The sequence below is a fragment of the Columba livia genome, chromosome 12 (assembly GCF_036013475.1).
Source record: "Columba livia isolate bColLiv1 breed racing homer chromosome 12, bColLiv1.pat.W.v2, whole genome shotgun sequence".
Taxonomy (NCBI): Eukaryota; Metazoa; Chordata; class Aves; order Columbiformes; family Columbidae; genus Columba; species Columba livia.
Window position 1 is genome coordinate 9,188,203 of NC_088613.1, and position 12,965 is coordinate 9,201,167.

The 12,965-nt window shown below is 46.0% G+C and overlaps 2 protein-coding genes and 1 non-coding gene across 4 annotated transcripts; all 3 read left to right on the forward strand.

Annotated features, from left to right (window-relative positions):
- The first annotated feature begins 187 nt into the window (after positions 1-187).
- UPF3B (UPF3B regulator of nonsense mediated mRNA decay) lies at positions 188-8,554 on the forward strand. Of its 2 annotated transcripts, XM_065077776.1 has the most exons (10): positions 213-491; positions 613-719; positions 835-941; positions 2,864-2,962; positions 3,307-3,417; positions 4,063-4,106; positions 4,779-4,967; positions 5,466-5,617; positions 6,310-6,622; positions 7,474-8,554. In XM_065077776.1, exons 1-10 carry the CDS (start codon positions 324-326, stop codon positions 7,618-7,620), a joined length of 1,437 nt encoding a protein of 478 aa, XP_064933848.1. In that variant the 5' UTR covers positions 213-323; the 3' UTR covers positions 7,621-8,554. The 2 variants fall into 2 exon arrangements, with proteins under 2 accessions (XP_064933849.1, XP_064933848.1); XM_065077777.1 differs by lacking the exon at positions 6,310-6,622 and having other exon boundaries at positions 188-491; positions 7,474-7,922.
- RPL39 (ribosomal protein L39) lies at positions 8,516-10,843 on the forward strand. The gene is made up of 3 exons (XM_065077786.1): positions 8,516-8,718; positions 8,950-9,053; positions 10,514-10,843. Exons 1-3 carry the CDS (start codon positions 8,716-8,718, stop codon positions 10,560-10,562), a joined length of 156 nt encoding a protein of 51 aa, XP_064933858.1. The 5' UTR covers positions 8,516-8,715; the 3' UTR covers positions 10,563-10,843.
- LOC135575302 (small nucleolar RNA SNORA69) lies at positions 9,939-10,070 on the forward strand. Its single transcript, XR_010465789.1, has one exon. It is a non-coding gene; the product is annotated as a small nucleolar RNA SNORA69 (small nucleolar RNA).
- Positions 10,844-12,965: the final 2,122 nt, after the last annotated feature.

The window sequence follows — 12,965 nt, forward strand, 5'->3', positions numbered from 1 at the left end:
CTGGAACAGGCTCCACAGGGAGGTGTCGCGGCCCCAAGCCTGACAGCGTTCAGGAAGAGGCTGGACAACGTCCTCAGACACACGGTGTGAACTGTGACATTGTCCTGTGCAGGGACAGGAGCTGGACCCGGTGACCCCCGTGTCCTTCCAGCCCAGGACGGTCCAGACTGACGGGCCGTGCGCAGCCCCGGTGCACGCCGGGAGCTGTAGTCCGGCAGCGGGGAGGCCTCGGCCGAGGCTCGTGGCCCTTTAAGGCGCAGTCGCGCGAGAGGCGCAGCGGCCAATGGGCGGGTGGGGCCGTGCGGCGCTGCCCCGCGGCCGGGATGAAGGAGGACAAGGAGAACGCCAGGCCTAAGGAGCGGCGCGGGGCTGCCGCCGGGCCGGGGGCCCTGCTGGGGGCGGGCACCGCCACGGGTACGGATGGCAGGGCCGGCGGCGCCGAGCTCGACCGCCTCGAGCGGCCCAAGGACAAGAAGGAGACGCTCAGCAAGGTGGGGCCTGCGCGCTGCTCGGGGTGGGGCCCCCCCGCCCGCGGTAACGGGGCCTCGCGCCGCGGCCCTCAGGGCGGGGGCGCCGGGGGGACAGCGACACTGACCGTGCCGCCCGCCGCAGGTGGTGATCCGCCGGCTGCCGCCCAGCCTGACAAAGGAGCAGCTGGAGGAGCACCTGCAGCCCCTGCCCGAGCACGACTACTTCGAGTTCTTCGCCAACGACTCCAGGTACGGCCGCCGGGCCGCCCGGGCGGTTCCCCCAGAGCCGCCGCTGCCACCGCCGACCGGGCCCGGGAGGTGCTGCCGCCCTGTCATCCGTGCTCTCGGTCTTGTGTTTCTGCAGCTTGTACCCGCACATGTTCTCCAGAGCCTACATCAACTTCAAAAACCAGGAAGACATAGTCCTCTTCAGGGACCGCTTTGACGGCTATGTTTTTGTCGATCACAAAGGTGAGCGAGCGCAGCCTGGCTGTGTGGTCACGTTTCTCCTGCTGTGTGCACGCTGTGCTGGTTGAATTTTAGAGGGACAGGTGTGAGCAACATGTAACTTCTGATTTCGTAGAATCATTTCAATTGGAAGAGACCCTCAGAATCATCAAGTCCAACCATAACGTAGCTAGCACTAAACCACGTCCATAAGAATATCGTGTAAATGCCTTTTAAACCCCTTCAGGGATAGTGAGTCCACCACTGCCCTGGGCAGCCTGTTCCAATGTCTGAAAACCCTTTCCATGAAGATTTTTTCCTAGTATCCAATCTAAACCTCCTCTGGCACAGCTTGAGGCCATTTCCTCTTATCCTATCACCTGCTACTTGGGAGAAGAGACCAACCCCCTCTATGCTACAGCCTCCTTTCAGGTGATGTAGACAGTGACAAGGTCTCCCCTCAGCCTCCTGTTCTCCAGGTCCCTCAACCGCTCCTCACCACACCTGTGCTCCAGGCCCCTCACCAGTGTCACTGCCCTTCTCTGCACTCTCTCAAGTGTCTCAGTTTCCTTTGTCTTAATGCCTTAGCCAAATGTTATACAGGCTTTCAAAGAACAAAGAAAAGTTATTATGTTTTGTGGAAACTAATCTAAATCAGTTTTGCACATTATGTGTAAAACCCAGTTATGTGTACGTAGTACTGATGTCAATATAAAACCAGTCGCTGTGTTACTGAGGTTAATACTTGCATTGTCACAGTTCAGTAGGAAGTCTGAAAAGTGAAAGTGGGTGGGTGGTGTCACTGTCCAACCTCAATGAAGCTGAGGGTACCAATGTCACCCTCTACTACTCCCCTCTCCTGTTCTGTCCACTGTGACTACATTATGGTCAGTTTTTAATTCTGATTATTAGTTGTTCCAATTTACAACTGAGTCTTTGTCATTCAATAAAAGGAATAGCTTCTTGCTTGCAGTCTGAGCGGTGAAAATTACAGCTCTCTGGAGACATTAATCTGCAGGAAACAAATGTTTTGTCTAATTCATTGGTTAAACATCCAAGTATTTAGTTGCTGCGTTTTTTCTAAATGCGTTTTAGGAATTCAGTATATCTCATGTTTTTAAATGTTACAATTTGGAACTGCTTACATTGGGTAGCTCTAAAAGTTGTTAGTCTTTCATTGACAGACCTTCAATTTACATATTCAGCGAAAGCTTTGACAAGGGTGTGCCTGTTGGCTTCAGTAGGCCAAGGAGTTCACCTTGAACTTTGTTTCAAGTACTGTATTTTACATTTCATCCAGCTGGGTGTTTTATGTGATGCAAAGCTCTGTACACAAGATTATTCCTTATTTAGAAGGGTTACATGACAAGGTTCTCATAACACCTAGATCTTTTAAATAAGGTGGTTTGCAGTGTCACAGCAGACTGTATTTGCAATAACAGCAATGTTAGGTTTATACAGCCATAAATGTAACATTATTGTCATAAAACTGTAGATCCTGCCTGTAATGCATTGCATTCTATTGTATTTTGCCAAAATTTGAGATTTGCCTCAGTTGCATTAACTTAAAATATTCTGTTCTACTTGCACAATGAGTGCATGGTCTGTAGGATGAGGATATTATATGGTGCAGTGTAGCTGAGGTGGCTGAACTGACAGTTGTGGGCAGTCTTAAATCCGGTTTTTCCTACCTGTTGTGAGTCTGTGAATTTACTGTTTTGTTAACGTAGTGAGAGTGTTCAGTTCATGAATTCTGCTGTCTGTAAAATGTTGTTTTATTAAGTGGCTTTCAAAATACAGTAGTTCTTTTCTGCTGTTCAAGTAGTCTCTTCTGATATTGTGTGGTTTTTGTAAGGCTTGTCTTCTTGCTTTAGACATGGACAATATACTCTATTTTATATCCATTTCATCTTTTTTTAATGTATTTTTCCCTTTCCTCTTGACAGGTCAGGAATATGCTGCCATAGTTGAGTTTGCACCTTTCCAAAAAGCTGCAAAAAAGAAGAGTAAGAAAAAGGATGCCAAAACTGGAACTATTGAAGATGGTATAACAGCTAGCTAGTTTCTTCTGCATGTGTAGGCTTGAAAGTTCTAGCAGTAGTTTGAATATAATGTTTTTACTGTGACACTGTAGTTTATCAATAGAATGTTTGCCTAGTTATATGTGAAGCTTTTTAGCACTGCTCTCTCTGCTGCAAATCTATTAAAGAGGGTTGTCCCAGACAAACATAATGCAGCAGCAGCTCATTTGAGAGCTGCCAACTTATGAAAAGGTGACATACAAACAATACAACCCCTGCAGATCTAACCCAGATTTCCAGCAGTGTGCCATGCAAATTTGTTTGATGCTACAATATCTCTTCCCCCCCTCCTTTTTCTGTGCCTGTAGATCCAGAGTACAAGAAGTTTTTGGAAAGTTACAGTGCAGATGATGAAAAATTAACCTCCACTCCTGAAACTTTGCTGGAGGAGATAGAGGCAAGAAACAAAGAGCTAATAGGTATGAAAATCTATGTACTCTAGCTACATTTTACTAGAGCACAAATAAATGTATGTGGTGTAATTTGAAGCTGTGATTTCTCAACCCTGAGGAGGCTGAATTTTTTTGTGTGCTTGGTATTTGTTAAACCTTTAGGCTAATATTATTGTATTTTATTTTGCTCCCATGCCCAAATTCTTCTGTAGGTTTAAGTTTTATGTTATAAAGTGCCTTCCTGGTTTAAGCTGCTAGTCAGATGTTTGTTAGCCAGACTAGGCAGTGGAGCGGGTGCATTTAGGGACATGCAGTGATGTTTAACGCAAAATGCTTAAAGCAGTGATGTTCCATGCAGGCACAAATTAAGAGATATTGTGATTTGGTAAAATACCATAAAAATGACCAGAAGAGTCTATTTTTAATGATGTTGCAGGTATCTGTTTTGAAGTGAGAGAATCTGGGAAAGTCCTAAAGAAGTTTACAAGACCTTGAAAGTTGCTGCTGTTCAGGGATAGGATTGGAATCCTTGTTTCACTGCTGTATCGCTCTGTGTGAGAGGAGATAGGATGGATAATCCATAAGGCTGCTTTGTTTCATGTAGGGTTTTGTTGTCAGTATTGCAGTATCTGATAAGGCAAATTGTTTACATTTGTTTTATATATTTTCTAGCTAAAAAGACTACTCCTTTATTGAACTTCTTGAAAAATAAACAGGTAAGGCTTATCTCCAGAGTCGTCTTGTTGCTTGCAAGTACAGTTTGCTCATTTAAAGCATGGACATGTATATTGCGGTGTGTACATTGAAATGTTTCTGTCTTTCCTTTTGAAGAATAAGCTTTTGACCCACCTCCCTTGTTAACATTTGGCTCAGGTATTTTAAACTATTAGAACACTGGCCTTTGTAGGAATAGCGGTGCTTCACATGCATTCTGGTTACAGCTAGATGGCTCTTATGGCACTGCCAAACCAGACTTCCTTTTAATGCTTCCTTTTCCAATGTGGTTATAGCCAAGGTCCTTGTGAATGATCTTTCTCCTAGCACATAATCTCATTTTAACTTTTAGTGATGGAGGAAATCACAGATGGGGCAGATTTAACTAATATTAGAATGATAAAGGCTGAGGCCGGTGTTGTGTTTGGGTTTAAGGCAGTATAAATCAAGCGTTATGAGTGAAGAAAAAAGTGAAATGCTGCTGTATCATGTTCAGGTTCACAACAGAACAATAGAGACAGCAGGATTTTTTTTATTCTTTTCTGGTAAGGGCAGTTTTGAGGTGAGTTATTCAGTGATTAAGTACTTTATCACTTTGGCAGGGTATCTTGTTAGGCTTAAAGGGATGTTTACTAGTGTAGAAATACACTTTCTCTTTGCTTTTACACACACAGAGATTGAGAGAAGAAAAAAGAGAGGAGAGGAGGAGGAGAGAATTGGAAAGAAAAAGACAAAGAGAAGAAGAAAGAAGAAAATGGAAAGAGGAGGAGAGAAGGAAGAGAAAAGAAGCAGAAAAACTGAAGAAAGTAGACAGATGCCCAGAAAAAGAAAGAGACAGATCAAAAGAAGAACCAAAGATTAAGGTCTAGAACAGTTCTTTATTATAAACTGTTACACTCCCTTTCCCCCTATTATTTGTATATCAGTCTCTCAAAATGTGCTTTGAGAATTGTGTGAAGAATCACATGAGTTTGGTGTTAGTAAATTACCACTCTTTTGTAATATTAAATATTAGGCATTGTAAAGGTTTACATGCTGTAATGCTTCATCGTAGTATTTAAAGCTTTTGTCATGTGACTGTTGTACATGCTGTGGTAAACAGAATTGTGGATTCACTATGGTATGGAGACTATTTTTAAGCTTTCTAAAACGGCCTGTTTTAGGAGAAAAATCTTAGTCTGCTCTGTGAATGATGCTTACTCATACACTCCAGCTTTTAGAAATATTACAGTTTGCAGTAACATTACTTTAACGTTTATTTCTTACTGTGGACTATGGTTCCTTTGATGCAATTTCGGTGTTGTGCCAGACAATATGTGTTAGAGTGAGCTTTTTAGTTGAGACTTCTGTTTTCTTTGTAGCTACTTAAGAAGCCTGAAAAAGATGAAAAAGACTTGGAGAAAAAAGAAAAATCCAAGAAACTGGAAAAAGAGGCTCTGAGGGAGGAAAAAAATGCGAGTAGTGCATCTGCCAAACGATCTGATGGGGAGACAAAAGAAGAGAAGGCAAAAAAGTATTCTAGTACTTGCTATAAATATATATGTGTCTATCTAACGTGTTTCCTGATCATACTGAGGCTTAGGCTGCTCTGCCATGACCATGTTTTGAAATTCCTTTCAAATTATTTTCCTGATATGAGGCACGGGGTGTGTTCTCAGTGGCAGTGCAGCGTCCCAGTGATTACAGAATGCTGTATGAATTACCTGAGAATTCTTCACTAGCAGACAAACTTTAATATTTTTGTGACTTGCTGCAGGAGCTCAGCAGAAGAAGCCTGGGTGTAGGTGACCTGCAGCAGGCTGTGAGCACAGTCCTTGCAATGAGGGAATTCTATCCATGGCAAGAGGAGCAGTGTACTCCAGTTAGTAGTCCCTTTAAGTCTAGTAGAAGGTCAAAGTCATTCTCAGCAGCTCCATGATCTGTTCAAGGTTCACTTCTGCCATGTGAGAAATAGAGATGAGACAGAGAAATGTGGATGTTTTCCAAAGCCAGAGGAGACTCAGCCAGCTATGTGAGTGGAAGGCCAGGAAACGCTAGCAGTCCGTGTCATCTCTGGTTATCGTGCATGACTCAGGTTATTACAGCTTCCCTAAAGCCTACCAGGGTGTCAACTCCTTATTGCAAATTTACACCAGTATTACATTAATCTCCCAGCCCTGTTTGATGAATCTTTTGAGCTTAATTTTCAGTTTTGTTTTCATACAGATCAGAAGATGAGTATGTAAAGGACTACAGGGACCGAGATAGAGATTTTGAAAGAGACAGAGAATATGAGAGAGCACAGAGGGAGAAACTGAGACGCCAAGAAGAGGAGCGTCGGAGGCAGAAAGAGCGCTTTGAGAAAGAGAAGGTTTTTAGAAGAAAAGAGGAAGAGGTGAAAAAGGAGAGAGACTTACTCAGAGAAAAGGGAAAGAAAAGTGATCTTACAGACTTTACCAGCAGCACGGACAAATCTGAGAAAGTAACCAAAGACGATAAAAAAGAGGATACAATTAAGAGGGATCGTATCAGAAACAAGGTGCTGGATTTCTTTAAATTCATGTGTTGATTCATAGGGACCATATTGTGGCTTTTAGGATAAAAGCACTTTGAGGAAAGAACTATGTGGTTTATCTGTTTAAACTTTTCCCTGTTCTGGTAACAAACTCTGCTGCCATTGCTAGGAAGCTTGCCTGTCTGTCCACTAAACTTTGCAAAACTGTTTGTAATATTTCTTGTTACTGTATAGGAATTAAGCCAAGATACTATGGGCTAAATTGTAAAGGCGCTGATCTCTTTTTAATTGCTGACTTGTGCCGTAGTTTGTATCTTTAAGGTGTCAGTAGAGCATCAGTAGTTTGCCTGTACCTCTGCTGATGTTATATGTGCCTGAAAATACATCTTAAAATGAGAATGACTGAACAGGTTCCTCTGAAACAGGGGCAAAACTGCTACATGCAGAATATGACAGATCTCCTGTAAACTCAAGAAATAATATCTTCAGTTTAGTTTTATATACTCTGCAAATCTATTTTTGCAGCCTCAGCATGCAAGTTTTCCGTATCACTTGAGGCATTATTGTACAAATGAAACTCAGGGTTTTGCAGCAGCTTTGGGAGTTGGCCTCTGTTCTGAGAGAGGGCGAGCTGGACTCGTCAAAGCAGGAAACTCTGTACGAGTAACTTCAGCTATGTGCAGTGTTCTTTGTGGCCTGAACAGGGATGTTGCCTTACAACAGAGGCAACCTTGGTTTGAGACAGTTGAAGTTACATTGCCAACATGGTAGAATAATTGAGAAGTTTGTATTTGGGCCATTTCTAGTATGACTGCCGTAATAACCGTGAGAGCATGGGGCTGTGAAAGAGTCTAAACAGTTTTGGTTTATTTCAGGATCGTCCAGCTATGCAGCTGTACCAACCAGGAGCCCGAAGCCGAAGCAGATTGTGTCAGTATGAAGACAGTGCTGCAAAGCCCACAGATCAGGGAGCAGATAAGAAACAAGAGAGTGAGACCAGTACCACGAAGGAAGAGGAGTGACTAGCATGCAAGCCTTAGCGTTCTGACTGTCTGTGCAGCCAAAGAGCATGTACTACGCAATCCAGAAGTGCCTTCGAAACGAAGAAGGAACAAAGGAAGAAAAGGGGCATGGTGCTGTTGGATGTTTCTGGTTAAAGAAGCTCAGTTGTAGATTCGGAATTTGAAATGTGTTATTGTATTTTCAGTTATTTGAATTTATTTTTCCTGGCATCTAATTACAACAGAGAAGAGAATCTTTGCGAAGTAGGACTTTATGGCCTTAAGTATGAAAATAAATGAGTCATGCAGTCAGGAGGAGATGACACCTGGATCTAAAGCCAGAGCTTTACTGCGAAGTGATCAGAGCCAGTGTTGGATGCGCTTCAGCAGAGCGAGCTTGGAGGTGCCCGGAGTGAACAGAGGTCTTGCAGTGTTGTGTGGTGCTCCTACCTGAGGCAGTGGTAGCTAAATTCTGTCAGCCTGGCGCTGAGACAGGTTCACAGGCTGGGCTGGTTGAGGTAGCGGCAAACAGGAGCCTTCTGGCATGTGGAGAGAACATCTGGCACGGCAGTAATCACACATCTGGCACAGCAGTAACAGTGTTAGGGAGGGAGAGACCTTCGTCTCCCGTGGTTCTGGAGTGTATGAATAAGCTGGCTTAACATTGGAGTACTTCTTGACAAATTCTTATGTAAAGTCTACCTACACTGAAATGCTTATTTTCAATCAAATGTAGCTGGTTTGAGCACCCTATTCTTTTCCAGCGTTCTCCTTTCTTTAGAGTCTGAAACATTTCCAACCTCCTGTCCTCCCAGTACTGCTTCATCTTCCCTCGTAACCTGAAGTATTGTTTTACAGCCCAGAAAGAGACTTCACCAGTAGCAGCTCCTCCCAAGCTAGCGAACTTTAGCCATAGCGATTTTGTACGAGAACCAATAAACTCGCAGAAACTCGAGTGCCGCCGCTGTTCCTCACTCGCTGCGCCGGGCGGGCCCGCCGGGCCGCCAGGGGGTGCTGTGGCCGCGGAGCCCGCGCTGCGCCCGCCTCTCTCGCCGCTTCCCCCGCCCCTTCCTCTTCCGCCGCCGCCATCGCCGGGACGCCGGGCAGCGCCGGGCCATGGTGAGACCATCGGCCGCCATCCGCCGCCGCACCGCGAGCTCTCTCCCCGCCGCGGGCTGGCTTGGCCTGTCCGGCAGCAGGGTCGTGCGGGAGGGCCCCGGGTGCAGCTTCCCCGTCCCCCGTTGGCCGAGGCCCTGCGGCCCGCCGGCCGCCTCACCGCGCGGGGCGGTGCCTCCCGGGCCCGGCAGAGCTGCCCCCCGCCGGGGTCACTAACGGTGCTCTCTCTTCCAGTCGTCTCACAAGACCTTCAAGATCAAGCGCTTCCTGGCCAAGAAGCAGAAGCAGAACCGGCCCATCCCGCAGTGGATTCGCATGAAAACGGGCAATAAGATCAGGTAATTAGTGCAGACGCGGCTCCGCCGGGCAGGGTCGGCCCGTTGGGGTTTCTTGAGGCAGCGTGGGGCTTCCGTGCCCCTCTGCAGCAGTTCAGTTCGTTCCAGCGCTCTGCAAGTGCCCACAGGTGGTGGTGGTGGCACGTTGAAAATGAAAGCGTCAGCTGTACCTGTGGATGATGTGTTCCAGAACTCGAATGCTGGTAGCTGCCATGCTTCTGACATTCCCTTTCCCAGCACCTTTCCCCTCTGGGATCCTGCATTTTTGAAGGAGCAGTACCTTGCTCAGCATGGGTGTTGTGAGACACAGAAGGTTGTGCGTAAAGGACCAGACGTCTATGGGAGATAAAATTGATAGTATGAGATCCTTGACACGTGACTGCAGAATTAAATTGCAACAGTTCCTTTTGTTTGCCTATAGTGTTTGTTTTCAAGTACCATATTTAAGAAAATGCAGTAAGAGAGTACTGTGGAAAGCTAGCTGGATGTGAGGCATGCAGAAGGTGGTGCATATCTAGTTTAGAAGCTTCAGCCAGTACAATTTGCTTATTCGCACTGTGCAGCTAGCTCTTTATCTCGCTTGCTTGTCTAGACTTCTTCAGGGAATGGGATTCTTTCTCCCAGATGGTCACCGTCCTCACTGCTTTGGACAAATAACAGCAGCGGTGGCGGGCTCAGGCCGTTCTGTTCCTGCGATTTCTAACTTGTTTCTTTCCAGGAAAAATCAGCCCCAGACTGTATTCTTGTCTTCCAGATACCAGCTTACAAAGGGGTTCTGTTTTAGCTGAATTGCATACTTTGGAATACTTGTTCATGGGGCAAAATCATGATTTTTTGTCCTGTGGCACTTCGGTACCTCAGTCATCAGCTTTATCCAAACTGTGTGCCAAAGCAGGCTGCAATTACAGTGCTTCATTCCGTGGGAGTACTGCCATTTTCCTGCTGACAGTGACTCTGTTAACACCCTGTTTGGTTTCACCTATGCAGTGGTGAAATTGCTGGTTCTTAACATGTACAAGTACATACTCATAAATTAATATACTTTCCTAGAATGAATATACATTCCATACACTGCTTGCTTTCTTATTTCTAATGAAAATGATACTTTTTGTGTTAGACTGTGAACTACATTCAAGAGGTAGTTTTCATGACCATTGGGCAGTCAATACAAGATCGCAGGTCTCGTCTCCAAAAGAGGAGGTGTGATACTCACACGCCAGCACTGATGCATCTCTGCAGGCAGCTGTAGCTCTCTGAGGTTTAGATTCTCTTGCAGTAATGTGCTAGTTGGTTAGTAAACGAAGAAAGTAAACAGAGGTAGACATTTTTAAAAGATAAGTAGACAGCTGATGATTGTGGTCAGCCCAGCACTGTAGCCCTGAGCTAATTCAGGGCTGTTTCAGTCCATCTGGATCCTCAAATATGTGTGTGCACTTTGCTAATTTACATTGCTTTTGTCTTAGGTACAACTCCAAAAGGAGACACTGGAGAAGGACCAAACTGGGCTTGTAGGAGACTGTCTCCTGGGAACTCTAATGTCACTCGTCTTTCTGCGTCAGATGGATACACCTGCTCTGTGGTTTGGCGACCCCCGAGCGATTCCTTCCATAATGTTGGGCTGCAGCCCCCGTGTCTTTTTTTAAAAGTCAGTCTGGGTTATTGATGTTAGCTGGGAAAGCCTTGAAACAATTTGCATCTGAAACATGAAGACTGTGTTCTATTAGTGTTCGTTCCTTCAGGCATCAGCATGATTATTGGCAGTGTACAGATTTGCTAATAAATATGGACCTGAATGGCTTGGCTGAAATTATTTCATATATATATAGTGGGAGAGTAACAGAGAGTTAAAACTAATGTTACTGTGTAACATTACGGTGAATATAATCTCAGTGTGAGAAACCTTGTCAGCTCTTTTCAGATAGAATAGGCTGTGTCTTTTCACCTACTGTAAACCTCTAAGAGCAAAGAGTACAAATTTTTTAAAGGAGTAAAAATCAGCTCAAAAATATTTTACTAGACAAACTGAAATAGTTAAAAAGCTTTTGGAGGCAGGTTTGGAAAAGGCAGACTCTGCTTTATGGTCCATAACCACTGTGGCTGCAGTAGCTGTTTGGAGTGTCAGTCTCTTCCTACTTGACCCCAGGGAAGAGTCTGGATCACATTTCCGGTAGATTTAGGAAATGTTACTAAGAAAAGTAAGCAGCATTGTCAGAATTTGCTAACGGCATGTCTGTGTAGCTGCTGGATGCGTTTTATGGGACTGGAAAGCAAAGCACACAGAATGCTCCGCTCGGGTAAGGTGGCTTCCCATTTGCAGTGTGCTGTAGCAGATGGGGGGGATCTAGACTAAAAAAACCCTTTGCTGAACCAACTCAGTCTCCAGTTAACCTGCACTCTTGCATTATGCTTACACAGGAGATGCATGTATGTTCCCCATGGCTGGCTTCTGTCACGGCTGCAGATTCTCGACTCCACCACTATCCCACATCACCCTCGTGAACATACAGGGTAGGCCATGTGGTAAAGCACAGCTGGCATTTGGTCAGCCAAGTAACCTTTATTTTTCTCTGTTAATGTAAGAGCATGTCTGAGCTGGAAGTACTGAAGAGTGCAAATAATGGCATTATGGTACTGGGCAAGAACTGAAATGTTACGTACTCAGAAGTACTATAAAAATACCTGCCCAGGGAGCAAGAAGGCAGAGCTGCAAATAATCAGTGATACTTGAATACCGAGACTATCTGTCGGGCGCCCGAGGAGCACACCAGCAGGGCTTCCCCCAACACCTGCCAGCGTTAGCTGTGGATGGCTCCTCACGATCCTGGGCTTCGTGGCACCGGGAGCTGCTCTGGGGTGGGATGTGGGGCAGAGCTGCTCCGGGGTGGGATGTGGGGCAGAGCTGCTCTGGGGTGGGATGTGGGGCAGAGCTGCTCCGGGGTGGGATGTGGGGCAGGGCTGCTCTGGGGTGGGATGTGGGGCAGAGCTGCTCCGGGGTGGGATGTGGGGCAGAGCTGCTCTGGGGTGGGATGTGGGGCAGGGCAGCCCTTGGGGCCTGCAGTTGAGATCCTGGCTGGGCAGTGATTGCAGTGGAATAACCAGATGAAAGAAAGTTTAACTTAGGAGGTAGGAAAGGGAGGAATACAGCAAGGCGAGTGGATAGATTTGTCTCCTACAAAATGCAATACTGCTATAGATTAGTACATAATGTTTGCATGTCCCTTATTTCTAAGGTTTTTTTGGAGCTATGTGTTGCTTTGATCAGTTAGTCTTGATGCCAGCCACAGGTGCAGCTTAATTTAAAACATTCTCAGCAGAAGGGTAGTAACTCAAGACATTGCTCAAAGGAAGAGCTGGTAGCTGTTTTAAAAAGAGGAGAGAGGAACAAAGGGGTTGCACTGCTCAGAGTAGTCAGCGGTGCAGCTCCCTGACACGGGGATTCTCCGCTGGGGCTTGTCAAATGTCACCTATTTACCGCAGGGCAGTGGAGGAGGGGGCTGTGGCTCAGCACCAGGTCCTGTGTGGCTGCTGCTCCTTTCCCTTCTGCAGCACAACCCGGAACAGGTGCTCTGATCAGCAGGAAATAACCAAAGGTGCCAGCCCGTTCTTGGATGTGGCTGCGGCAAAGCCCCTCCTGACACCAAGGGCTGCGCAGCACCTGGTGCTGTGTGCTGGGTTCAGCCAGCTCTGGGGCTCAGGGCCTGGGTGGCAGCTTCCTGAGGAAGCTTCAGGCTGCCACACCTTCTGTGTTGCTGCTTTTCATGTTGAAGGCAAATAGTTTTATCTCCTTCACATTGTAGTTCATAGCAAATAACGCCAGGCAGCAACATCTGCCAGGCACATGTAAATGTGTAACAAACAGAGCCAAATCCAGTTGGCAGCTGGTCACGAGTGGTGTTCCCCGGGGCTCAGTATTAG

Excerpts from the sequence above, each read along its gene's own strand:
- RPL39 (XM_065077786.1), top strand. Across the intron at positions 9,054-10,513 it reads AAAACGGGCAATAAGATCAG|GTACAACTCCAAAAGGAGAC; the intron begins GTAATTAGTGCA and ends CTTTTGTCTTAG.
- UPF3B (XM_065077776.1), top strand. The coding sequence starts at position 324 with ATGAAGGAGGACAAGGAGAACGCCAGGCCTAAGGAGCGGCGCGGGGCT. Across the intron at positions 942-2,863 it reads TGTTTTTGTCGATCACAAAG|GTCAGGAATATGCTGCCATA; the intron begins GTGAGCGAGCGC and ends TCCTCTTGACAG. Across the intron at positions 4,968-5,465 it reads AAGAAGAACCAAAGATTAAG|CTACTTAAGAAGCCTGAAAA; the intron begins GTCTAGAACAGT and ends TTTTCTTTGTAG.